A 27,822-nucleotide genomic window follows, 5' to 3' on the forward strand; every position below is an offset into this window, starting at 1 on the left:
TACTAAAGAGGCGTTTGCAAAGATTTTCAAACGGAGAAAAAATTTTGCTAAACTCTAGTTCAGAACATCTTCTATCATACGCAGATTATTTGGTTCTTGTTGATTATTATCAAAGAAAGTAGCAGTGTGAGTAACAACAAATAGCAGTCTCTTGCCATTGTTTCGCTTATGAGACAATTCCTCTCTTTTTGTTTTTATTGTAAGCCGCGGTAGCGCGCACAAAAGCAAGCCATGCCGCGAGCAGTGACAGGTTGTAAACACTCTTTATCAGAATGCGACAAACAATGCATGATACATTAAAATAATGCAGTTTCAGCTTAGAGTGACGTAAACACCTATAACAAAGAGAACACCACTTATCAGATCAAAGCAAAATAAGCAATCGATTCACGAAGCACATGAAACAGGAAGGGTACCCGTACAAATAAGGACGGAGCGCCTGACACATAGCAATGGCTACTTGGTAAAGCTTAACTGTCAAGCTTATGACTTGAACCAAACCACTGTAGCTGTATCTTCATCCATTTGACCTAAATTGTGTCTCATGTTACAATGGACCAACTTTGTTTCGATTTGGAGGTGCGGTCTAAAACTTTTCTCCATCCTTGAATTTCGAGTCTCAAATTTCGGGTGCGGCTTAGACTTCGGAAAATTTTTTTTCCTTGATTTCGAGTCTCATTTTTCAGGTGCGGCTTAGATTCAAGTGCGGCTTAGATTCAAGTAAATACGGTAGTCTGACAGTGGTTCAATGAACCCTCTGCAATACACTTAAGTGTGATTTGTAGAGTAGTCATGAAGATGCAGACGTAGCTGAAATTTGTTCATGGGATGTGCTATGAACTGTAGCAATACACTGCTCAGTAACCTTGTTAGAAAGCTTGGCTACTGCTGTTCTGTAACTGTTGATCACATTCAAAATTAAAGGAGTAATTTGTTTTACTGTTTACTGCACAATGAAACAAATGACTGTCCAGTCTATCTTCAGTTCATCTTGCTTGTACTAGTCCAACTGCCAACAAAAATTAACAAGTTAGACCAGTAGCCATAGTGGGATTAAATATTACATGTTTACACAGTTATTGGAATTAAAAATGACACATAGTGTGACTGAGATAGTTTGCTGCAGACTACAATGATTATGATACACATATTTGTGCAAACGACTATGTTCACTTCAACTGAGTGTCAAAGGAAACCATTTATGTACACTTAGAATTACGCTATCTGTCAGCAATATTCCTGAGGAACAGTGTATCAACTCATAACATTAGCCCTATCAACAGTAGCAAATGTAAAATCAGACACAGATTTCATAAAATCTGAGACATTTCTCATGAAGTGAAGACTGTATAAAATGGCAGTTAGGGAAGAGAATTCAGATCAGAATATGACTACTGTCTCTTCACAAATAAGATATGTTTTAAATATTAATAAAGTATTCATAATAATACATATATCAGAAGAATGAAGGTCTCATGCATTTTGAACCACAGCAGTGCAAAGTATAATTAAAAAGAAATACATGTAATAATGAGACTTTGTACCTCCAGTCAACTTCTGGAGGCTCGTTTCAAGTTTTTCAAGTTCTGAAAACTTTGTAGCGCCATCAGCATCAGCAAAAAGTATAACAGCTCCTCGGGAGCTTAGAACACCCTGAAAATAAAGACAAAGAAAACTCATAATGTGAGCAAAAGCACACATACACTATCAAAAACAGGTAAAGTGGTTGAACTTAATTTAACAGTAAAAATTCATGTACTGTATTAAAAGAAAATTTACTTGAGAAAACAATAAATGAGCCACCCACTTCGGGGATGCTGCAAACTAGTTGTGGAACAGAACAGGTTATGTTAACTAACTGAGCATGACCTGGATTTAAGTGACTGACTGTTACAAAACCAATATATGCTAAAGAAACAGGATAGAAATATCAGTATTGACTAAAGTCAGTTTTTGACAGGGCAGTAATAGGTAATGCAGCATCTTATCACATCAATCTTAAAACAACTGCACAACTCACAGTGCCCACAGATTAGGCCTAGTATACGCACTGAGTTAATTTCAACACACGTTTCTACACTGCAGTAAAATCACAGTAAGCGTATTGCAGCTAGTTCACAGTAGGCCATAAACATGACAAAAAGTGTGAATGAATAGACCTTCTTGCAATGAATATGTTGTGACACAGCATGAATATTTGTGCCAGGCAAGGACTTTAGCCCAAACTCCCATTTATAATGAGCAGTGGTCTTAACTGTTACACTATTAATTCAATTAGAGAGTTATGGGATGAAGCAAGGAAAATAGGGGAATAGGAAAAAATGCAATGGTAGCAGAAGAATTCTGTGAACACAACAACAACAAATGACTTCAGGGAAATTACACAGAAATGGCTGGCAGCAGTCAAGAAAATGAGGCAAGTACAGTACATCACAAATAGAAAACCACAGTAAAGCTGTCTCTGTATTTTACAGTGTCTGTATAGTCCAATGCAATGTTCCTTCGGACATGCATGTACTAGTAACATTCAAAAATTTGCACTAGACCAGCACTCAAACCCAGATTTCCCACTTTACACCAGCAATCACCATAACCTCCCTTGCCATCCGAGTACACCTCTAGGACCAACCCAAACTTCCATATGTCCTGGTGTCTTACATTCCATAATGCTAACATACAAATCGCCTGATTCCTGCTGAGGGAGGGACAGTGTTTTGCTCATCGGATTTCCTTGCTTTGGTATAAAATACAGCAGCACAGTGTCTGTATAGTTCAATGTAATGTTCCTTCGGACATACATACATGACACTGCTGACGATTGACAGCCACATTAAATTATGAAATGTATTCTCAAATTGTGAATGTGATTGTACAATGGCTATATGATTTATAACAACTTTTGAAAATTTGTGCTGGACCATGATTCGGACCCAGATTTCTGACTTTAAGCAAGCTGTCACCTTAAATGCCTTGGCCACCGAGCATGCATTGAGGACAAACACAAACTTTCATATCTCCTAGTGTCTTATATCCCAAAGCATTCATAAACAAATTGTATGTTTCACACACAGTGAGGGACATTGTTTGACTTGTCAGATTGCCTTCATTTGGCATAAAATACAGTAGAGCTGTGTCTGTATTTTCCAGTGTATGTATAGTTCAATGCAATGTTAAATCTTATGATTTGTGAGTGAGCACTATGGGACATTCCTTCAGAAACAACATGTTTAGAAATTTTCCCATGAAGTTCCATCATAGACCTAAAAAAAAGACTGGGAGTCTGGACAAGGGCCTTATGCTTCTGAATGTTGCAAGATCATCTCACTGGTGTCTGTGAACATTGTTCTCCATAGGTCACTTCTCTTGAAACAATGCTTCATCATCGTCAAACATGCACAACTCAGTAATATACACTCTATTCTAGCACAAAATTCCAGAAAGTGTCCCAGTCAAATAATAACAGTGAAGTAATCTCTCTGTGGATGAACACAGCCACTGACCTCTACTTGCCTACTTTATTTCCCACCCAACTGCTCTACATAGGTTCCATATCAGTACAAGCAAATCTGCGTTGCATGGCTTCTTAAACTGGGACTCACATAGTAATCCAGAAAAAAAAATGTTTTTGTGACTCTTAATCTTATCCTTCACTTTCACAACAGTGTACATATTGTTTGTTGCATAGTAAAAAATGATCAACTGCAACCACTCACCGCTTACAACCATTGGTTTCAGTTTTTCGTATTTTATTGCAATCATTCATGGCTGTCACTAATAATAGATTTAGGCCATCTGTTTCCTCTACTTTGACCAATGTGTAACTACTGAAGTGTAGGGAACTCCTGTCAGGTTCCAACAATCACGCCCAAGAACTAGCTGTGTTGCCGAATGAGTGGGCATGGATAGTACAAGTGTATGACCTGTTGTGTTGAGAGATCCACCAAACTTCTCAGTTTGAGTGACAGTGTTTATCTGTTTAGTGTAAAACTGATAGAATTTTGTATAAAGTAATCCAGTGTTTCCAATGTGCTTTGGCATACAAGGTCAGAAACAAGCAAGTAGATTTTGTCAAGTTAGGGGCTGGCACTGTTTCACGACATACATAATTCAAAATAGCTTAGCAATGGATAAGTAGTTACATCTTTCAAAGACCAAGTCAACACATAATAATGAGACCACAGATCCTGCAGCAACAGGACCTTTCAGCTATGACAGGTAAGTGCAGAGAAATAGAATTGTAGACATGCACATGAAAAAGCAAAACTACGATGAAATATTTCAGCAATATGGATTTGCTTTCATTTCTGCAAATACTGAAGAATGAAATATGTAACCAATTTGGAAAAATGCTTAGCGATTGAAAGTCAGGAACTTAACATAATTAGAAAGTCACCCACTTATGAAACTTGCTTCCTAATCCAAAAGACCTGCACAGTTTTTAATGGCTATTGGAATCATCTTATATAGAAAAAGAATTACTGAATCCCACACATTGATCAATGGGAAACAGTTAAGAGCATCCTATGGAGCCTATAACTTAACTGCAAAGATTAAGAAATCATACAATTTAGGCAAGATCATGTGTTATCCCCCCCATGAACCATGGACCTTGCCGTTGGTGGGGAGGCTTGCGTGCCTCAGCGATACAGATGGCCGTACCGTAGGTGCAACCACAACGGAGGGGTATCTGTTGAGAGGCCAGACAAACATGTGGTTCCTGAAGAGGGGCAGCAGCCTTTTCAGTAGTTGCAGGGGCAACAGTCTGGATGATTGACTGATCTGGCCTTGTAACATTAACCAAAACGGCCTTGCTGTGCTGGTACTGCGAACGGCTGAAAGCAAGGGGAAACTACGGCCGTAATTTTTCCCGAGGACATGCAGCTCTACTGTATGATTAAATGATGATGGCGTCCTCTTGGGTAAAATATTCCGGAGGTAAAATAGTCCCCCATTCGGATCTCCGGGCGGGGACTACTCAGGAGGACGCCGTTATCAGGAGAAAGAAAACTGGCGTTCTACGGATCGGAGCGTGGAATGTCAGATCCCTTAATTGGGCAGGTAGGTTAGAAAATTTAAAAAGGGAAATGGATAGGTTAAAGTTAGATATAGTGGGAATTAGTGAAGTTCGGTGGCAGGAGGAACAAGACTTTTGGTCTGGTGATTACAGGATTATAAATACAAAATCAAATAGGGGTAATGCAGGAGTAGGTTTAATAATGAATAAAAAAATAGGAGTGCGGGTTAGCTACTACAAACAGCATAGTGAACGCATTATTGTGGCCAAGATAGACACAAAGCCCATGCCTACCACAGTAGTACAAGTTTATATGCCAACTACCTCTGCAGATGATGAAGAAATAGATGAAATGTATGACGAGATAAAAGAAATTATTCAGGTAGTGAAGGGAGACGAAAATTTAATAGTCATGGGTGACTGGAATTCGTCAGTAGGAAAAGGGAGAGAAGGAAACATAGTAGGTGAATATGGATTGGGGGGAAGGAATGAAAGAGGAAGCCGCCTTGTAGAATTTTGCACAGAGCATAACTTAATCATAGCCAACACTTGGTTCAAGAATCATAAAAGAAGGTTGTATACCTGGAAGAATCCTGGAGATACTAGAAGGTATCAGATAGATTATATAATGGTAAGACAGAGATTTAGGAACCAGGTTTTAAATTGTAAGACATTTCCTGGGGCAGATGTGGATTCTGACCACAATCTATTGGTTATGAACTGCAGATTGAAACTAAAGAAACTGCAAAAAGGTGGGAATTTAAGGAGATGGGACCTGGATAAACTGAAAGAACCAGAGGTTGTAGAGAGTTTCAGGGAGAGCATAAGGGAACAATTGACAGGAATGGGGGAAAGAAATACAGTAGAAGAAGAATGGGTAGCTCTGAGGGATGAAGTAGTGAAGGCAGCAGAGGATCAAGTAGGTAAAAAGACGAGGGCTAATAGAAATCCTTGGGTTACAGAAGAGATATTGAATTTAATTGATGAAAGGAGAAAATATAAAAATGCAGTAAATGAAGCAGGCAAAAAGGAATACAAACGTCTCAAAAATGATATCGACAGGAAGTGCAAAATGGCTAAGCAGGGATGGCTAGAAGACAAATGTAAGGATGTAGAGGCTTGTCTCACTAGGGGTAAGATAGATACTGCCTACAGGAAAATTAAAGAGACCTTTGGAGAGAAGAGAACCACTTGTATGAATATCAAGAGCTCAGATGGCAACCCAGTTCTAATCAAAGAAGGGAAGGCAGAAAGGTGGAAGGAGTATATAGAGGGTTTATACAAGGGCGATGTACTTGACGACAATATTATGGAAAGGGAAGAGGATGTAGATGAAGATGAAATGGGAGATAAGATACTGCGTGAAGAGTTTGACAGAGCACTGAAAGACCTGAGTCGAAACAAGGCCCCGGGAGTAGACAACATTCCATTTGAACTACTGATGGCCTTGGGAGAGCCAGTCATGACAAAACTCTACCATCAGGTGAGCACGATGTATGAGACAGGCGAAATACCCTCAGACTTCAAGAAGAATATAATAATTCCAATCCCAAAGAAAGCAGGTGTTGACAGATGTGAAAATTACCGAACTATCAGTTTAATAAGTCACAGCTGCAAAATACTAACGCGAATTCTTTACAGACGAATGGAAAACCTGGTAGAAGCCGACCTCGGGGAAGATCAGTTTGGATTCCGTAGAAATGTTGGAACACGTGAGGCAATACTGACCTTACGACTTATCTTAGAAGAAAGATTAAGAAAAGGCAAACCTACGTTTCTAGCATTTGTAGACTTAGAGAAAGCTTTTGACAATGTTAACTGGAATACTCTCTTTCAAATTCTGAAGGTGGCAGGGGTAAAATACAGGGAGCGAAAGGCTATTTACAGTTTGTACAGAAACCAGATGGCAGTTATAAGAGTCGAGAGGCATGAAAGGGAAGCAATGGTTGGGAAAGGAGTAAGACAGGGTTGTAGCCTCTCCCCGATGTTATTCAATCTGTATATTGAGCAAGCAGTAAAGGAAACAAAAGAAAAATTCGGAGTAGGTATTAAAATTCATGGAGAAGAAGTAAAAACTTTGAGGTTCGCCGATGACATTGTAATTCTGTCAGAGACAGCAAAGGACTTGGAAGAGCAGTTGAATGGAATGGACAGTGTCTTGAAAGGAGGATACAAGATGAACATCAACAAAAGCAAAACGAGGATAATGGAATGTAGTCAAATTAAGTCGGGTGATGCTGAGGGAATTAGATTAGAAAATGAGACACTAAAAGTAGTAAAGGAGTTTTGCTATTTAGGGAGTAAAATAACCGATGATGGTCGAAGTAGAGAGGATATAAAATGTAGATTGGCAATGGCAAGGAAAGCGTTTCTCAAGAAGAGGAATTTGTTAACATCGAGTATAGATTTAAGTGTCAGGAAGTCGTTTCTGAAAGTATTTGTATGGAGTGTAGCCATGTATGGAAGTGAAACATGGACGATAACTAGTTTGGACAAGAAGAGAATAGAAGCTTTCGAAATGTGGTGCTACAGAAGAATGCTGAAGATAAGGTGGGTAGATCACGTAACTAATGAGGAGGTATTGAATAGGATTGGGGAGAAGTTTGTGGCACAACTTAACTAGAAGAAGGGATCGGTTGGTAGGACATGTTCTGAGGCATCAAGGGATCACAAATTTAGCATTGGAGGGCAGTGTGGAGGGTAAAAATCGTAGAGGGAGACCAAGAGATGAATACACTAAGCAGATTCAGAAGGATGTAGGTTGCAGTAGATACTGGGAGATGAAGAAGCTTGCACAGGATAGAGTAGCATGGAGAGCTGCATCAAACCAGTCTCAGGACTGAAGACCACAACAACATGTGTTATCAGCCACTGGCAGTAAGAATGAATAGGATTATTCTGAGCCAAAAATTTGTATGCAGAGATGCATGTACGTGTGTGCTCTCACTCGCTCTCTCTCTCTCTCTCTCTCTCTCTCTCTCTCTCTCTCTCACACACACACACACACACACACACACACACACACACACACACAATTGTACTACACATTCAGATATTATTCTTTGCAGTAGAAGAAGTTGTCAAGCAGATAGTTTGTACTTGAAATTAATTTTATTCTCTATTAAAATCTTTACTTCAGTGGACAGGTGGTCGAAGACTTTTATGGCTGAAACCTCACTTCTTTCTGTGCCATACTAAACCTGAGTTATGGATAGTGTAAATCATTTCTCCTACCAGTATTACATTTATGAAAGTTACTGTTGTTTTCAAACTGTGACTGATTGTTGGCAACAAACAATGTAAGGGACTAAGTGTACTGTGACGATGTTGTTACTATGCTCAGCTGGTTAAAGAGCTGTCTACAAAATGTTCTAGGGTGGATACATGCAGAAAACATTGTTCTTTCCTCAATGACAGGTTAACCCGGGAATATGATGCCATAAGACAGGTGATGTGGCCTTAAGTCCAAAAACTGGTTTGATGCAGCACTCTATCCTGTGCTAGCCTCTTCCTCCCCAAATAACTACTGCAAGTTAAATTCTTCTGAATTTGCTTACTGTATTCATCTCCTGGTCTCCCTCTACAATTTTTACCCCCACAATTTCCTCCAATACTAAAGTGGTGTTCCCTCTATGTCTCATAAAGTGACCTATCAACCGATCCCTTCTTCTAGTCATGTTGTGCACAAATTTCTGTTCTCCCTAATTCTACTCAGTATCTCATCATTATTTACATGATCTACCCACCCAATCTTCAGCATTCTTCTGTAGAACCACATTTCAAAAGCTTCTATTCTCTTCTTGTCTAAACTTGTCTTCCTGACACTTAAATCTAGATCCAATGTTAAGAGAGTTCTCTTCTTCAGAAACACTTTTCGTCATTGTCAGTCCACATTTTATATCTTCTCTGATTCATCCACCATCAGTTACTTTGCTGCTCAAATAACAAAACTGACCTGCTACTTTTAGTGTCTCATTTCCCAACCTAATTCCCTCACATTGCCTGATTTAATTCTACTACATTCCATTACCCATATTTTGCTTTTGCTGACATTCATCTTATATCCTCCTTTCAAGACACTGTTCATTCTGTCGAACTGCTCTTCCAAGTCCTTTGCTGTCTCTGACAGAATTAAATCGTCATCAGGAAACTTCAAAGCTTTTATTTCTTCTCCCTAAACTTTAATTCCTACTACAAATTTTTCTTTTGTTTCCTTTTCTGCTTTGCCCAGTGAACAGACTGAATAACACGGTGATAGGCTACAACCCCATCTCACTCCCTTCTCAACCACTGCTTCCCTTTCATGACCCTTGACTCTTATAACTGCAGTCTGGTTTTTGTAAACATTGTAAATAGCCTTTTGCTCTCTGTATTTTACCCCTGCTACCTTCAAGATTTAAAAAAATAGAATTCCAGTCAACAATGTCAAAACTTTCTCTGAGTCTGCAAATGCTATAAATGTAGGTTTGCCTTCCTCAATTTATCTTCTACGAGAAGTCATAGGTTCAGTAGTGCCTCATGAGTTATAACATTTCTCCACAATCCAAAATGATCTTCCCCATGGTCAGCTTCTATCACTGTTTCTATTCTTCTGTAAAGAATTTGTGTTAGTATGTTGCAACCACAACTTATTAAACTGATAATTCGGTAATATTCACTCCTATCAACACATACTTTCTTTGGAACTTTTTATTTATTTACTTGTGTCCACAACATAACATACATGTATAGCCAATGTTTCCTTGTTGGATGAGTCTCATTTCAAATTATACTGAGAAGACGGACGTGTACGGGTATAGAGACAACCTCATGAATCCATTGACTCTGCATGTCAGCAGTGGACTGTTCAAGCTGGTGGAGGCTCCGTAATGGTGTGAGGCATATTCAATTGGAGTGATATGAGACCCCTGATGCATCTAGATACGATTCAGACAGGTGACATGTGCTTAAGCATCCTGTCTGATCACCTGCATCCATTCATGCCCATTGTGCATTCTGATGGACTTGGGCATTTCCAGAAGGACAATATGACAACCCACACGTTCAGAATTGTTACACAGTAGCTCCAGGAACTCTCTTCTGAGTTTAAACACTTCCGCTGGCTACCAAACTCACCAAACATGAACATTATTGAGCACATCTGGGATGCCTTGCAACATGCTGGTCAGAAGAGATCTCCACCCCCCTCATACTCTCAGATTTATGGACAACCCTGTGGAATTCAGGGTGTTAATTCCCTCCAGCACTACTTCAGACATTAGTCAAGTCCATGCCACGTCGTGATGCAGCAGCTCTGTGTGCTCACAGGGGCCCTGCATGGTATTAGGTAGGTGTACAAGTTTCTTTGGTTCTTCAGTGTATGTTGCTTATCATGCACTGCATTAGTGTTTCATTTAAAAATGTAAGAACTGCTGACTATGTTGACTTTCTAGCTCTGGACCAATCTTGTGAGTCCTTTATGAGTCAAAATGGTCTATAATTAGCAATTTCACATTTTGGTTGGTTGGTTTGTCTGGGGGAGGCCAGTAAACAGTGATGTCACGGGCCCCATTGGATTAGAGAAAGATGAGAAACAAAATGAGCCATGCCCTTGCAAAGGAACCATCCCCGCATTTGCCTGAAGCGATTTAGAGAAATCATGCAAAACGTAAATCAGGATGGCCAGATGTGGGTTTGGACCATTGTCCTCCCGCATGCGAGCCCAGTGCGCTAACCACTTCACGATGCGGTGTCCCCGCCCCACTGATGAGTTTTATTATTTGCGTAGTTCGGCTCTGTCTTAATGTTGACTAAATTCGTCGAGTGAAAGAGGAGACGGCGCAGCTGATGAAGAAAATGTCACCTATGGTGATCATTCACCAGTAACTGACGCTGTCTGACAGCTTCTCGTAATATCTCTTATTCAGAACTCCTTTTTTACAATAGTTACAGTGATTTATTTCTGATACCTATGTACAGTCGGCTCTTGAGGTACTGCCTACTGCGTTACCGGCCGTTAAATTGCTTCTTCCTACTTTTGCTGTTATACACAAAGTTCCTCATTATACATTCTTCGTTTTTTTCCTCCGAAATCCAACAACCGCCTAGGAGTATCCCGCCGCCGCGACTCTGGACCTCCATGGAGCGACGTCATCAGCCTCACTGTGTTTGCTCCATGGCGGCCCGCTACTTGCCACGTCAACGAAAGTCCGCGCCAGTTGCTGGCTCGGTGTTTGAATTATCTGCACATATACAAACCAAATACTTCCGCAGTATTTATGCACATAACTAACAAATCCTAACCAGCAACTCAATTTTATCATTTAATTAGAATTTGTGCAAGGCCAGGGGCGATAGATGGTGCATGCAACAGACCACTTGTCGTCTGTTACACCACAATGACCTTGCTTGGTTTCATCTTTTGTACCCTTCTTATATAGAGGTGTTACTTTATCAGTATTACTCTATTTGGATATACACTTTCTCAAATGATGATTTACTATGTCTACTAGTGGTGCCACAAGAAATGTTACACAAGTTTTGATGATAGTATCTGTTCTCACCAACACCCAATGAATATTTATTAGGTAATCTCTTCATAATTTTACAGTTCCTTGGGTGTTGCTGGATGCATGATGATGTATTTGCATGAATTTTTTGATCTGATTGTACACTCTTATTGTATGGCTGTTTTTTCGCAGCGAGTTTTTATCAAATGCTGTGCTATGTTGGAGAAATAATGGTTGAAAGCACTAGCCACTGTTATTAATAATGAAGTCTGTAGTACTGTCATCAACTGGCCCTGCACCTATTTCTCTTCTTATAACTTGCCAGGTTGCTGCAGTTTTATTCTTGAAATTACACATCGATTTGTCAGTTTCTAGTTTTTTGCTTTGGAAAACACTTGTTTTAATATTCATTTGTATCTTTTGAAGTAGGTAATAAAGTCAGGACTAGTATTTTGCTTGGAATATTCACAAAACTTCCTCCTATTTTGGCATGATATCAAAAGAGGAACCAGCATTAAAAAAAGAAATGTACTATACCTGGATTATATGTTTTTAAGTAAATGAGCATACTAGGGACCATTTTGGTGTTTTTAGCAGTAAGTGAGAAATACATTGGAAAGTATCATTTTCTGTTAAATGGAGAAAAAATTCAATGAATATATGTATGAGGTGGAACACAACTGCAGCAAATGGGCTCAGAAGTATATTAGAGAGAAAGGAGGCTACTTGTGGGGCACATACAAACAAAGAGGTCGCATGCGGAAGCAAAGAGAATTTTGTAGGGTGAATAGCATGCATATTTAGAAAAACTGTGTGCAGAGTTATTAATTATCCTAGCTTTCAAACTGTTAGTTCCTTCCTCATGGAAGAAAGGAGGATATACTGGAGCAGGTTGGCAAAAGGAGCTATTAACACTTACTTTGGCCCTATTTTGTATCTGAATCAATATTTGTGTGCCATTTTGTAGTTAGCTTATGTCTAATGTTGTATCTGTCATGGAAATTCTTTGTCTATGCATACATGTTTCAGTTATGTGAGTTTTTGAACGATGTTGTTTAAATTATGCTTGTGAACTTAAATAACTATTTAAATGATTGTTATGTAATGTACTGTAAAGGACTTGGTCCACAGTTAGGGAACATAGGGTTAAGTGTAAGAGATGTGGGGAAGCAGATCATTGTGGCTCATATTCCCAGAGTTTTGAGGCCACAAGAGCTTAAGGGCGGTATTTATGGGCCTCAGATGCTGCATTTGGTGATACCATTATCATGGCATGATTTTTAGCCCTATAAATATCATTCCGACACCAAGAAGATATGTAACAGGGCGAGGCCAACAGTACTGCTATGACTGCATTGCCGCCAGGTTAATAGCCACTGCAAATTATGCCACCAGCACCACTAGCCTTCCACTAAATTGTTTATTTTTGGCACTCTGTAAATGGACCAGGTATTTGTGAAATTTTGTTGATTTTATAATAATAATAATTGTGGTGTTGCTAAAAACTCTATCTGACACCAGTGATCATCCCAAATCACAAACCTGGACAGGAATCATAACCTAGTGAATTTCATTCTGAGTGTCCTAATCTATTATGAGGAAGTTGTTGAATTTAATGTCGTATTGTCATTTGCGCAGCCAATTATATTTCTGAGTAAGTCAAAGGACTGCTTATTACATCTACATCTACATCTACGTGATTACTCTGCTATTCACAATAAAGTGCCTGGCAGAGGATTCAATGAACCACCTTCATGCTGTCTCTCTCCCGTTCCACTCTCGAATGGTGTGCGGGAAAAACAAGCACTTAAATTTTTCCGTGTGAGCCCTGATTTCTCTTATTTTATTGTGATGATCATTTCTCCTTATGTAGGTGGGTGCCAACAGAATGTTTTTGCAATTGGAGGCGAAACCTGGTAATTGAAATTTCGTGAACAGATCCCATTGCAACAATAAACACCTTTGTTTTAATGACTGCCACTCCAATTCACATATTATGTCTGTGGCATGATCTCCCCTATTTCGCAATAATAAAAAACGAGCTGTCCTCCTTTGAACTTTTTCGATGTCATTCGTCAGTCCCACCTGATGCGGATCCCATATCACACAGCAGTACTCCATAATAGAGCAGACAAGCATAGTATAAGTAATCTCTTTAGTAGTCCTTTTTAAGTGTTCTGCCAATGAATCGCAGTCTTTGGTTTGCTCTACCCACAACACTATGTGATTGTTCCAGTTTCAGTCCCACCTGTTGCGGATCCCATATCACACAGCAGTACTCCATAATAGAGCAGACAAGCATAGTATAAGTAATCTCTTTAGTAGTCCTTTTTAAGTGTTCTGCCAATGAATCGCAGTCTTTGGTTTGCTCTACCCACAACATTATGTGATTGTTCCAGTTTAGCTTATTTGTAAGTGTAATCCCTAAGTATTTAGTTGAATTTACAGCCTTCAGGTTTGTGTGACTTATCGCGTAATCGAAATTTAGCGGATTTCTTTTAGTACTCATGTGAATAACTTCACACTTTTCTTTATTCACGGCCAACTGCCACTTTTTGCACCATACAAATATCATATCTAAATCATTTTGCAATTTGTTTTGGTCGTCTGATGACTTTACAAGATGGTAAATGACAGCACCATGTGCAAACAATCTAAGAACGGCTACTCTGATTGTCTCCTATGTCGTTAATATAGATCAGGAACAATAGAGGGCCTATAACAATTCCTTTGGGAAAGCCGATATTACTTCTGTTTTATGCAATGAATTTCCATCTATTACTACGAACGGTGACCTCTCTGACAGGAAATCGTGAATTCAGTCACACAGTTGAGGCAATATTCCATAAGCACGCAATCTGGCTAAAAGACACTTGTGAGAACGGTGTCGAAAGCCTTCTTGGAAATCTAAAAATATGGAATCAATTTGACTTTCCCGGTCGATAGCGCTCATTACTTCATGAGTATAAAGAGCTAGTTGTGTTTCGCAAGAACGATATTTTCTGAATCTGTGACGACTATGTGTCAATAAATCATTTTCTTCGAGGTAATTCATAATGTTCGAACACAGTATATGTTCCACAACCATACTGCAAATCAACGTTAGTGATAGCGGCCTGTAATTCAGTGTATCACTATTTCCCTTTACCAGTCTTTAGGTGCGGATCTTTCTGTGAGCAAGCACTTGCATGTAATTGCTAAATGTGGAACTATTGTACCAGCATACTCTGAAAGGAGCCTGACTGGTATACAATCTGGACCAGTGAAGTTATTGATTGCGTTTTGCCATTGGTGTGCTTTATGTATGACCAGAATCTCTTTAGGTTTTCTGCTAGATTCTGAAACAGAGTTTCATTGTGGAAATTATTATAAGCATCTCGCATTGAAGTACGCGCTATCTTTTGAACTTCTGTAAAATTTTGCCAATCTTGGTGATTTTGCATTCTTTCAAATTTGGCAAGCTTTTTTTGTTGCTTCTGCAACTGCGGTCTGACCCATTTTGTGTACCATGGGAGATCAGTACCATCACTTATTAATTTATGTGGTATATATCCCTCAATTGCCGTCGATACTATCTCTCATATTTTCTACGCTTACATGATCAGAATGGAAGGAGTTGAGACTGTCTCTTAAAAAGGCATTAAGAGCATTTTTATCAGCATTTTTAAATAGATGTACTTTGTGTTTCTTTTTGATGGTTGAGAGTGTTACGGTATTCAGCCTAGCAGCAACTGCCTCGTGGTTGCTAATACCTGTAACCATCATGTTACTCCCTATTTGTTCAGGCTTATTTGTTGCTAAGAGGTCAAGTATGCTTTCGCAACCATTTATGCTTAGAGAGGGCTCGGGTTCTATTTGTTCGAAATAATTTCCTGAGAAAGCATTCATTACACTTTTGGATGACATTTTATGCCTGCTGCCGGCTTTAAATGTATAATTTTTCCAGCATATTGAGGGTAGACTGAAGTCACCACTGACTATAATTGTATGATTGGGGTACCTATTTAAAATGAGACTCAAGTTTTCTTTGAGTTTTTCTGCAACTATATCTTCTGAGTCAGGGGGTCCACAAAACGATCCAATTAATAGTTTAGCCCAATTGTCAAGTATAACTGCTACGCATACTATTTCACAGGAAACTATCTACTTCAATTTCACTACAAGGTAAACTACTTCTAACAGTAATAAATACTCCTCCACCAACTATCTTTTTAAACACTGTTAGGTCGTTTGAAAAAATTTCGGCTGAACTTATTTCCGGCTTTAGCCAGCTTTCCATACCTATAACTATTTGAGCTTCAGTGCTTTTTACTATTAGGGCTTGGAGCTCTGGTTCTTTCCCAACACAGCTACAACAATTTACAACTACAATAATAATCATTTCTACAACTACCATACTGTGTTTTACCTGCTCCCTTTTAGACGGATAACCTTTCTGTGGTTACCTGAGACCCTCTAAACTAAAAATCCGCCCAGACCCCCGCTACCTGTGTTGCCGCTTCCTGTGTGTAGTGGACTCCTGACCTACTAAGCGGAACTCAGAAACCCACCACCCAATGGCGCAAGTCAAGGAATTTGCAGCCTACATGGTCACAGAACCGTCTGGGTCTCTGATTCAGACTGTCCACTCAACTCTGCACCAAAAGAGGACAGTTGGTTCTGACTGTCCACTCAACTCTGCACCAAAAGAGGACAGTTGGTTCTATCAATGATGCTGCATATGGTGAGCTCCACCTTAATCTCACCAGCAAGACAAGCAGTCTTTACCATTTCCGCTAGCCGCCTGAAACCAGAGAGAATCTCCTCCGATCCAAAGTGACACATCACTGGTAACGATATGAGCCAACACCTGCAGTTGGCTGCACCCTGTACTCTTCACGGCATCCGGAAGCATCCTTTCCACATCCAGAATGACTCCCCCTGGTATGCACACAGAGTACACGCTGGCTTCCTTCCCCTCCTTGGCAGCCATGTTCCTAAGCGGCCCTATTACGTGCCTAATGTTGGAGCTCCCAACTAGCAGCAAACCCGCCCCCTGTGAATGCCCAGATCTTGCAGGCCAAGAAGCTTCCTCTGGAACAGGATGGACGACTTCATCCAGCTCAGAGACATCATCAGTCACAGATAATGCCCGAAACCTGTTTGTCAAACGAACCGGGGAGGCCCTAGAATTGGCCAATTGGAAAGTCCTTTGCTGCCTGCCAGACTTTGGAATTATCTCCCACTCGACCACGGGTGTGGGGTCAACCTCAGTGCAAGCAGTACCCAGGGCAGCTACAGCAGTGGACCGATCGGGGGACACTTGGGACATGCTCGACATCCCTCACATCCCCGCATCTGACTCCCGACAGTGATGCCCCTTGGCAACAGCCTCAAGCTGTGTGACAGAAGCCAACACAGCCTGGAGTTATAAGTGAAGTGTCACCAACTCAGCTCACATCTGCAAACAGCTATCACAGTTCCTATTTACTGTGTTATCTATTCTAGTGTAAGATGGTTAATGCACATGCTTAGATACCCTGTATTAGGCAGTGAAGTTATAGACTGTGATCATTAGCAGACTCCTGATTTAAATTCAGAATCATTTCAGGCTTTCCCCTGTTCAGTATTGCAACTAGTTTCATGTGTGTCAGTAATTGGTTTTACAAACTGTTGCACCTAGTTCATTTAAGGTACATGTTGTTGAGAGGCATACGTTACTGTTTACAATCTCATTGGCCATTTGTTTGTTAGTAGCACATTTATCTGCAAGATTACGTTACTGTGTTGCAGTATGAACAGATATAAGGAAAGAGTTTACTGTGTGTGTCAAGGAAGGTTAGGTTAGTCTTAGCACTGCCTTCTGCTTTATGATTTTGCTTGACCCAAGAATGCCTAATTAGGTGGGTTTTAATATGTAATATGTAATGCTACAACTTGCATCTGTGCTGGGAGAATGTCTGTTCTTGACCCACCGCTTATTATTGGTTATGCTTTGCTGGAGTGTTTTGGAAACGAATCTCAGTTTGATTGTTCTGTTTCCATTAGGTTATCTCATGGTCACATGTCAAAAATTCCTCACAGAGGTATAACGTTAACAACAATTGCCGTTTAAGGCAACCAGTGTTGCAGTTAGAGAGGGGCAGGTCACCCAAACCCCTTGTTGACCTTCTTCCCTTGAGGTGAGTCAATTTGTGATCTGAGTGGCCTATCATTCTTTCCCAGATGTAAGCAATCTATCCCTTATTTCTCCCTGAGAAAGGAACTAACAGTTTCAAACTCTAGGATAGTTTTCTTACTTTTACATGAGTCCATTAACAGACTGTAGTTTCATGTCCTAAAGATAAGTACTGAGCAGATGTGTCTCCTTATAATTTTTGTACTTTCTATATGCAATCTGTAATGTTAGCTCAGTTAAGATGTGGGTACAGGACTAACTAAAGCACACATCTCCTTTTCCCCCTTTTTTTCTTTTTCTTTCTCTCTCTCCCTCTCCCTCTCCCTCTCTGTAGTGCCAGGCAGTGTGGGAGGCAAAGAATATCCTAAAGTCTCCTACTGTAAGCAAGTGGCCAGTCTCAACTTATGCATAGTCAAAACTGAAGAATAAGTTGCTATTAGCCACAAAGTTGAATTGTGCTTCTGCACTGGAGGAAAATACAAAAATTTATTGGTTGCGATACTAGGGCACTCACTGCAGTTAGTGATACTCCCTACTGAAGAAGGTACGCACATGCTGAAATGCTTGAAACGTGGACACCCTAATACACCCTTGTTACCTCATGTCTGCATAATCTACCAGTATATTTTTCGCAATAGTCATAGCGACTATTGATGTTTGTCTGTTGTGTGTGTGTGTGTGTGTGTGTGTGTGTGTGTGTGTGTGTGTGTGTTTATGTGTGTGTTGTTGAAAAATGCCATTGGCTGAAAGCTTTAAGTGTGAAAATCTTTTTGTTGTGCCTATCTGCGACTCAGCATCTCCGTTATATGGTGAGTTTCTAACATTATTAATTCATCATTGTGAACCTAATCAAACATCACAACACAATGGTTAAGAAAATACTGACCTTATCATATAAATGGATAGATAAAACGTCTTCTCACCAAGTGGTGGCAGGGGAACACCCACACAGAAGGATTTAACTTTTACAAGCTTTACAGTTAAATCCTATTGTGTGGGTGTTCCCCACTGGTGAGAGGTTTTTTATCTATCCGCTTATATTATATTATCAATAATTGATTATTTTCCTTGTTACATTCATCTTATCATATGTTAGTTATGCAACAGTGCTATGCAAATAATTAACATCATCCCCTCACACACTAAATTGGGGTGCTCCACTACCACCCCCCCCCCCCCCCCCCAATTTTGCCCATACACAATATGGAAGTACCTAACTACAAATTGCACAACTGATGTTTGGAAGAATAGAAAAAGTATGCTGAGATATTCTGCTAAATGCAATTACTAGTAGATCTCAATCTATTAGTTTTATGTTTGTGTCCATCCAACATTCACTGTAATTATTAAAATTTCAAGACAAGGAAGGAAAAAATTGTAATGATGTGCTGCCAGTATAAACCTTGCTACTCCCTTTAAATACTGTTCAATTATTACGCCACAATAGAACATCTTTCAAACATATCAAACACAGACACTTTTCATCTCTCACTGTTATTTTCTATGTTCACTTCACATGAATGTCCACGACAAATGCAAGGCATCCATATACAAGCATATGTAACACTTAATTAAGTATAGCATCGTTGCTTCTTGCCATGGATGAATTATACTGCATGTTTTCACTATGATTTTCACATACATGCCATAGTGAAAAATGCTCCATTCATAGCACAAAAATGTCCTAGGAAGAGTTAGGGACATAAAAGAAGGGAAGTGGCTTTTCAACTTATCTGGCAGCTCTGAAGATGTTTAAATCAAAACATCTTGACATATTCATGCTTTTTTACTTGTTAGTTACCTACCTATGTCATGTAATATAATGCATCGTGCCCAGTAAACTAACATGAGACATGGAAACTCCAGGTAGGAATATCAGCAATGTGGGAAAAGGTAAATTGCTACTTACCACAGAGAAGACATGTCAAGCTGCACATTGGCACAATTAAAAGACACTTGCATATAGTTTTCGGCCACAGCCTTCATCAGTAAAAGAGAGACACACTCCATTCACACACACAAGCACCCTTCATGCACACATGGCTGCCAACTCCAGATCTTAGGCCAGAATGCAACTATCACGTGGGATGCAAGCAGCAATCTGTACGGGGCGGGGAAGGGACAGGGATGGTGTATGGATTGTGAGAGAAACAAACACTGTCTGGTGGAGTGTGCACGGACTAGACTGGTAACAACTGCAGTGTCAGGAGGTTCTGGGGCAGAGAGGTGGGGGAAAAAAGTAGCAAAAAAAAAGGAGCAGCACGGAAAGACGGGCAGATGCGTTGGCAGAGGGCTGCAAGTAAACTGGGTGGGAGATGAGCTTGTGGGGGAAGATGACAGGACGGACAGGGTAGAAAGCATTGGGTGGAGGGTGTGGGGACAGTATTTTACCATAGGTTGTGGTCAGAATAGTTACAGGAATGGAGAATGTGTTGTAAGGATAACTGTCATCTGCGCAATTCAGAAAAGCTGGTGGTAGATGGAAGGATTCAGATGGCTCATGTAGTGAAGCAACGATTGAAATCAAGTATGGTCAGGCTGTGTGAGAGGGGTTTTTTGGTGTGAATGGGATGACAGCTGTCAAAATGAAAGTATTGTGGTGGTTGGTGGGTTTAATGTGGACAGAGGTGCAGATGGAGCCATCAGAGAGGAGGTCAACATGTAGGAATGTGGCATGCTGGGTTGAAGAGGACCACTTGGAGCAGATGGGAAAGAAGGTGTTGAGTTTGCGAAGGAATGAAGATAGGGTGTTTTGGCCCTTAGTCTAGATCATGAAGATATCATCAATGAACCTGAACCAGACTAGGGGCTTCAAATGAGAAGTAGTTGTGGGTTAGGGCAGAGTTAGTGAGGTGTATGAGGAGTGAGGTGATGAGTTTGGAATCTGAAGGACTCTGGGAAAGGCAGTGTTCAGTACTGATAAGACCATGGGCATGAGGGATGTCAATAGTGACAAGTAGGGACCCAGGAGGTAAAGGGGTGGGGATGGTGGAAAGTTAGTGAAGGGAGAGATTGGTGTGTTTGATGTGGTACGATGGATAATGGGCAATTGGTTGGAAGTTTTGGTCAATGAGGGCTGAAATTCTTTCAGTGGGGGCACGATAACAGCCAAAATGGGGTGTCCAGGATTGTTCAGGTTTGTGGATTTAGTGGAGCATGTAGAAGGTGTGTGTGGGGGGTATCATAGGGGTGAGGAGAGAAATGGATTCAGGGGCAATGTTCTGGGAAGGGTCTAAGCATTTAAGCAGGGATTGGAGTTTGTGTTGGACTTCTGGGATGGGGTCACTCTGGCAGAGTTTATAGGTGGAGGAGTCGGACAACTGGCAGAGGCCTTCTGCCAGGTAGTCACTGTGATTCATAACAACAGTGGCAGAACCTTTGTTTGCAGGTAGGATGATTAGGTCAGGATTTGTTTGGAGGTTGTGTATGGCTGTTCTTTCTTCTACTTAAAGGTTGGTGTTGGGAGGCAAGAAATTTCTGGAAGGTGACCAGTGCGCAGTTAGGTGGGAAGGGGGTGGGGGTGGGGGAAGGATCACAGTTGGTATGAACTAGAAGAGGCAGGGTTCAATGTTGGAATTAGGGTTATTTTGGCTGGGGGAATTGGCAGCAAAGGAGTGCTTCCATTGCAGGGATTGGGAGAAGGAGATGTAATGTTATGTGTGCCTCACTGATTTTTTTAAAACTAATTTGTGTCTGATTTTATTCTGAGAAGCTCAGTAATGTATCCAAATACCGTAAATGTAAATGTGATTCAAAAAGTACTTGAAAGTGAAGTGCAGCTAGACAGCAACAAACACTTTGGCCCGCAATCCCCACAACGATAGTAGTTGTGAATCTTTGAGTATGGACTCTTTATAAAAAAAAATTAGGCGGTCGCTCAGAATGTATTGTTACATTTAATGAAAATTGATATTTTAGAGATAAAACCAAGTATGTGTAAGAGTTTCCAAACATTTATGTAAACAAATTTTCTAGAAGTGAAGAATAGAAATATCTTGTTCTTGGAAAAGGAGGTGAACTTCATTATCATTGCCGTCTATCAATCGACAGAATTGTAAGTGTACAAAGTTCACTAAAATTAAGGAAAAGAAATGCATTCTCTATAGTTTTCATTCAATAAGTAACAACCTCTCATAATTTCTTAATTACAGTAATTGGATTATTATCTTGAACAATAGTATGGTGCTGAACTCCACTGGCCAATTTTGATGTAGCAGGACGTGTAGTTTGAAGGAAGTTTGTGTACCAAGCAATCTCCTTTTCTCACGAAAAGCAGATTGCTGTTTTATCTTATTTACCTACAACAGCGGTCCCTTAGGTATGAAAAGCTACAAAAATTTGGGTTCAAAGCTGTCTGCAATATGGCCAAGTAACTAACAGAGTTGTACTTTAAACCTTAAAGAACAATAACTTCCTACAAATTGTAATACGTCACCAACTGGTGCAGAAGCTGATCATTCAAGGAGGCAGCAGCCAAAATTCAGGTACCAGTTACGACTTAAAGTAAAAATCTCAATCAAAAATCTCTCTCTCTCTCTCTCTCTCTCTCTCTCTCTCTCTCTCCAAACACATATATAAATATTCATATTATTAACATAAAAGTCATTTTATAGAGAGTACGTCATTGACAAGTCCAGCATGGTTAAATTTGGTTGTAGGCCTGAAGGTGAGGCCTTTGGTTAGGACTGCAACTTCTGTGGAGCTGAGGGTTTTGGTGGAACGGTTAACAACAGTGCTATGGGAATGTTTTGGCTCTGGATTTGGTGGACAGTTGGTAGAGAGTTTTGGGGAATGTGGCAAGTTGAAGAAGTCAGCTATGCATGGTTTAGTTGATGTGTGGTGTGGACGAAGGGGAACACTGTGGATACAATAGAGGTTGGACAGTGATGCCCCGTGACAGCAGTAGGAAGTCACCAGGTTGGATATAACTTATGGAGGTTCTATCTGAATCTGTCTGTTCACTTATCTGATGGCTCATTCCACATCTCTGTCCACATTAAAACCACCACTCACCAACAGTACCTTCATTTTGACAGCTGTCATCCCATTCACACACAAAAAAACCCTCTTTCACAGCCTGGCCACCTGGGGACAGTATATCTGCAGTGAAAAAAACTCCCTTGCTGATTATGCTGAGGGTCTCACCAAGGCCTTCACAGGCAGGCACTATCACCCAGACGTAGTACGCAAACAGATCTCCTGTGCCATTTCCCCTCGCACCCCCAATCCTCCCACCACCCGAAGAACCAGCCACAAAGGAGCTTCCCCTTCATAACCCTGGACTGGAACAACTGAACCACATCCTTCACCAGAGCTTTGATTATCTATCATCATGCCCTGAAATGAGGTTCATCCCATCTGGGATACTTCCCAAGTGGTGTTCTGTCACTCAACCAACCTCCACAATATCCTAGTCTATCCCTATGTCACTCCCAATCCCAACCCCTTGACACAAAGATCATATCCCTGTGGAATACCGAAGTGCAAAACCTGCCCAATCCACCCACCCAGCACTTCCTATTCCAGTCCTGTCACAGGTTTGTCCTACCCCACCAGGGGCCAGGCCACCTGTGAAAGCAGCCATATCATTTACCAGTTCTGCTGCAATCACTGAACAGCTTTTTATATTGGCATGACTAATAACCAGCTACCCACCAGGATGAATAGCCAGTACCAAACTGAAGCCAAGAGCAAAGTAGACCACCCAGTGAACACAGCATGCAGCTGAACTTAACACACTTGATTTCAATGGCTGCTTCACTACCCGAGCCATCGACATCCTTCTCTCCACCACCACTGCACAGATGGCAGTTACCCTTACAACACATTCTCTGCTCCCGTAACTATACTGGCCACAATCTATGGTAAAATACTGTCCCCACATTCTCCATCCAACAGTTCATATCCCCTATGTCCTATCATCTCCTCCCTACCTCATCCCCCACCTTGTTTATTTTCAGCCCTCAGCCAATGCACCCGCCTGCACTCCCCTGTTCCTCTCCTTTCTTGCTCGTGTGTGTGTGTGTGTGTGTGTGTGTGTGTGTGTGTTTTACCGATGAAGGATGTGGATGAAAACTTTATGTAAGTGTCTTTTATTGTGCCTGTCTGCAGCTTTATGTGTATTATTTACGGTAAGCAGCAATCTATCTTTTCCTACATCGTTAACATGAGACATGATGTCATGAACCATATACATGACACCATATACCATCGTGGTTTCTAACATGGCATTAGTCATATCATGTAATATGACACAATATGTCGTTAAAGTTTAGTATTCCTAATCTGGAATACTTCCTATTACAGATGCACCACCACTCTCAGATACTTCTTACTGTGAATGCATCCCTCTCTCTAAAAGTACATAAATTTCTGTCTATTTGCTGTCACACCCCTCATCATACAGGTAACAGGGGGTAGGTCTAATAGAGCTCACTGCACTGAGGAAATAGGGTTCGCACATAAAAAAGAGTGAATATATCAAAATGGTTTAATTTAAACACCTTTACAGCTGATAGATAAATCAAAAAGATAGTTTCTTTATTTTACACCCCTAACTCTGGCCAAGGCATATTCGCCTTTTTTGGGGGAGCATTTTTCATTCTGGTTCCCAACTTTTACTCTACCACAATTTTGACATTAGACTGCCACAGATTGGCAACCAATGTAGACATTTGTTCACTCAGGTGACAACTGATTCAGTACAGGTATTTTTATTGTCTTTCAAACCATGTTGCTTATATCGTGGCAATGGATAAGGCTACCACAAAACAACTGGATGACCATTAACTGCAAGTATTTGCCTACCTTCTTACAAAATTTGAACAAATTCGCATAAGTCTGAAACACAGAAGTGGCACGCATAAAAAAACTCACAAAAAGTATTTTTTTACATGTAAAATCCAAATGGAGCTAGATTTTTGAAAGTAAGTATTCAATTTCATAATAAGAATGCATTTTTTATTTATTTTAAACCATTTCATATAAAAATGAACTTTAGGTGCTACATTTCGCTTGACTTTAAGCCATCATATCTCAACAACAGATAAAGATTACTGGATTAAAGAAAAATGACTTTATCCATTTATCTACCTCTGTGCAAAGTTTGAACCAATTCATACACATTTAAAGTAAAGAAGTGGCGCATTTCAAAAATCTTCCAGAAAAATGAGTTTTTTTTTTTTTTTTTTTTTTTTTTCACATAAAATCCACACAATAGAAGATTTTTTTAAATGGTTAAAACTTACCTTAGACCAAGGTCCGACAGACCAGTGGAAAAAATTTGAACTATCAGTCTCGCTCGAGTCCGGAGGTAGTTACAGGTGACTGTTTTTGCATGTAAAATGCAAAAGGTGCACATACACATGGTGCTATTAGTTGAGCGTTAATTTCAGCCCAATTAAGTTCTTTTGCAAGAGGAATTAATCAATTTAAATAATCTGCTTGGGTGCCAGCTCCAGGTTGTTCAAACCCTGCTTAATATACTGTGACATAGCTACAGTATGTTTGAATGGCTGTACAAATGGCCTCTGGTCTCGGCTAAACCAAGAAATTCCCCATGTTCTTAGCTCAAGAAGGAACTGAGCACCAAGAGCACCCCCCCCCCCTCCCCGCCCCCCACCAAAATTTTGTATGTGGCCTTTTCAGACATATTTGTTACAGTCAGTGGCGGCTCATAAGTATACATTCTGGGTGTTCACAAATTTTTAGATTCAGATAAATATGAGAGTGTGACATTAATAGCATTTGCCGTGTTACAGTTCTGCTTATCAAGGTATTTATACAACTAGAGCCACTGCCTACAATAATAATAATAATAATAATAATAATAATAATAACATATGTAACTTGTCTAAAAAAGAAAGAATTTTTTTAAATTTTGTTGTTTGGTACACAATTAAATACATTTCAGGGCACGAACAAAATAATGTTTAAGCCTTCGCTAATCTCCCATTCACATTTTTGTGAAAGTGAGAGTTTTCATACTTTTTATTTTCTCAGACAGATGTACAAGATCCCTAACACATGTGTATGTATTAGCTGACAAATTAACTTCCGGGCTAAAAATTAGACATTTGTACATTGCACCCACACATCTTATGCTTATTGTGCACTTCTTCATTAAATGTTTGCTTGTAGTCATGCTTATCTTATACACTGTTGGCCTGTAGCACAAATAGACCTAATCCATCATAATATCAACAGATGTCAGAAGCGTGAATAAATGCTACAGTCTCACAATTAACGATGGCATGCTTTATGGTTCACAGCACCTCAAATGAATCACTGCATTATAAAATCCAAAACTTAATACACTATATCTCACTCAGAAATTTCATTATATAGTGAGTGAATTGACACATCTGAGGAGTGTGCTACTTCCTAACAGGATTTATACCAAACAAACAGAGGCAAAGTCTACTGCAATGTGATATCACCTGATGGCATTGACACAAACTTGTAGTTGAGTGGTAAGGGCTACCTGTGCTTGCCATGAGCTGTGCACATCATTTATCAAATCCATATGTATTTGGTCCATAAGGCAATTACATCACATCAGTTGTGCATGCATAAAAGCTCCTTAAAACTTGCACAACTAATGGTGTGTTCGTGACTCCGATGCCAAGTTTCATGGAGCCTTGAGGAGTAGCAATGTAGCATAGCACGGCAGAGTTATGCCATGAATTTTAGATTACCACATCTATATTATGTTTAACAGCATTCAAAGAAAAACAATCAATAAATCCACAAGGCGTCAAAAGTTGGGGTGTTCAGATGCTCTTGTGCTCTTATACAACAGTTGCCACTGGTTACAGAGCTTCCATGCTGTAATGATTACCTCCTGTGATTTTACACAGCAGATGAAGGAAGGTTACAGAGTCAGTGAGCATTCCAGTGACTGATACTACCATTTGCAGTCCACAATCTGAGTATAACATTATTTAGAACACAGTGAAATTAACTGAAAGCATCTAAGCCATCAGAGCTCATTTCCTATTTTACCACACATGGCACAAGGAGCATTTTGTTGCCACTCTAAACAAGAGCTGTATGCAAATAATCAATGTGAACTATTGAATGAGCTTTGTGAAACATAGTCACATATGTTTCCTACAGTGGAATAAACAGATAAGAATTATTGGAAGTTCATCGTAACAATGATTTTAGTAAGAATATATGCTTTTGGCTCCAATACTCTAAGTTCCATGCATGTACAATAAGAACTTTCAATTACTCAGAAATCTGATTGTGCTTGTGGATCAGATTGCTACAGTGATCTCCACACATCCATTTACAGTATGTCTCGGGACTATATTTTTGTGTAGTAGGGATGGTACATTCAGCTGTATTTATATGCTGTTGATGTGCTACATAGTTCACACCATAGCATCAAAAAAGATTCAACATAGCAGTTATTGATTTTTTGTACCCTTCATCACAGGCTGATCAGATGCTGCCCCACAAGCAAAGGATGCCTCTTATCACACCCTTGGGCAGGAGCGGTACTGTAGGTTACATGCCAGATGGCCCTAGTGCATGTGTTCCAAGTATAGACAAGCAGCCTGGCCACTCCTCCCCGCATGCACATGGCCACTGCACTTAGGTTGTGCGGGCTATGGACCAGCTGCAAGAATGCTCGTACATCAACTGTTTGCCCACCCCTACCCACCTGTGGCCATGCCCAATTGTGCTGCCTCCTGGGTGGGAATGTGAGCTTGAAAAGCCCACCCTATGAGACATTAACAATGGCTACCCAATATCCATATGATTACTCAGTATCATAGAGAGGCCTGAAAAGATGTAACATAGCACCGAAACTGATTACAAATAAAATATAGCCTATAAATATAGCTGAAGGTGTCATCAATATTACATAAAGACACTATAGTGATTGTCATCAACATTTCTTATAATTATGACAATAATATGAAAAGGATAGATGGCTAATCACCACATAGTGGAGATGATGAATTGCAGTTAGGCACAAGAAAATGACAGCTTAGCAAGTGAGCTTTTGGCCAAGAGGCTTTCTCCTGAATTAGACAACATACACACACCCATTCACACTAGACTGGCCTCAGCAGCAAGAGACAGTTGTCATGTGCATGTGAGTTGCATTTGCATGAACATGTTTGTATGTTATCTAGTTCAGAAGAAGGCCT

General features: G+C 40.2%; 1 protein-coding gene across 1 annotated transcript in view; it reads right to left on the reverse strand.

The window, feature by feature from the left end:
* LOC126174969 (dolichyl-phosphate beta-glucosyltransferase) overlaps nucleotides 1–27,822 on the reverse strand; it is a 119,923-nt gene that overhangs the window by 51,766 nt on the left and 40,335 nt on the right. Inside the window, exon 4 of the mRNA XM_049921439.1 lies at nucleotides 1,545–1,653. Coding sequence (XP_049777396.1) covers nucleotides 1,545–1,653 — 109 coding nt within the window. The remainder of the gene's footprint in view (nucleotides 1–1,544; nucleotides 1,654–27,822) is intronic.

Source organism: Schistocerca cancellata, chromosome 3 (assembly GCF_023864275.1).
Source record: "Schistocerca cancellata isolate TAMUIC-IGC-003103 chromosome 3, iqSchCanc2.1, whole genome shotgun sequence".
In the NCBI taxonomy this organism is placed as follows: Eukaryota; Metazoa; Arthropoda; class Insecta; order Orthoptera; family Acrididae; genus Schistocerca; species Schistocerca cancellata.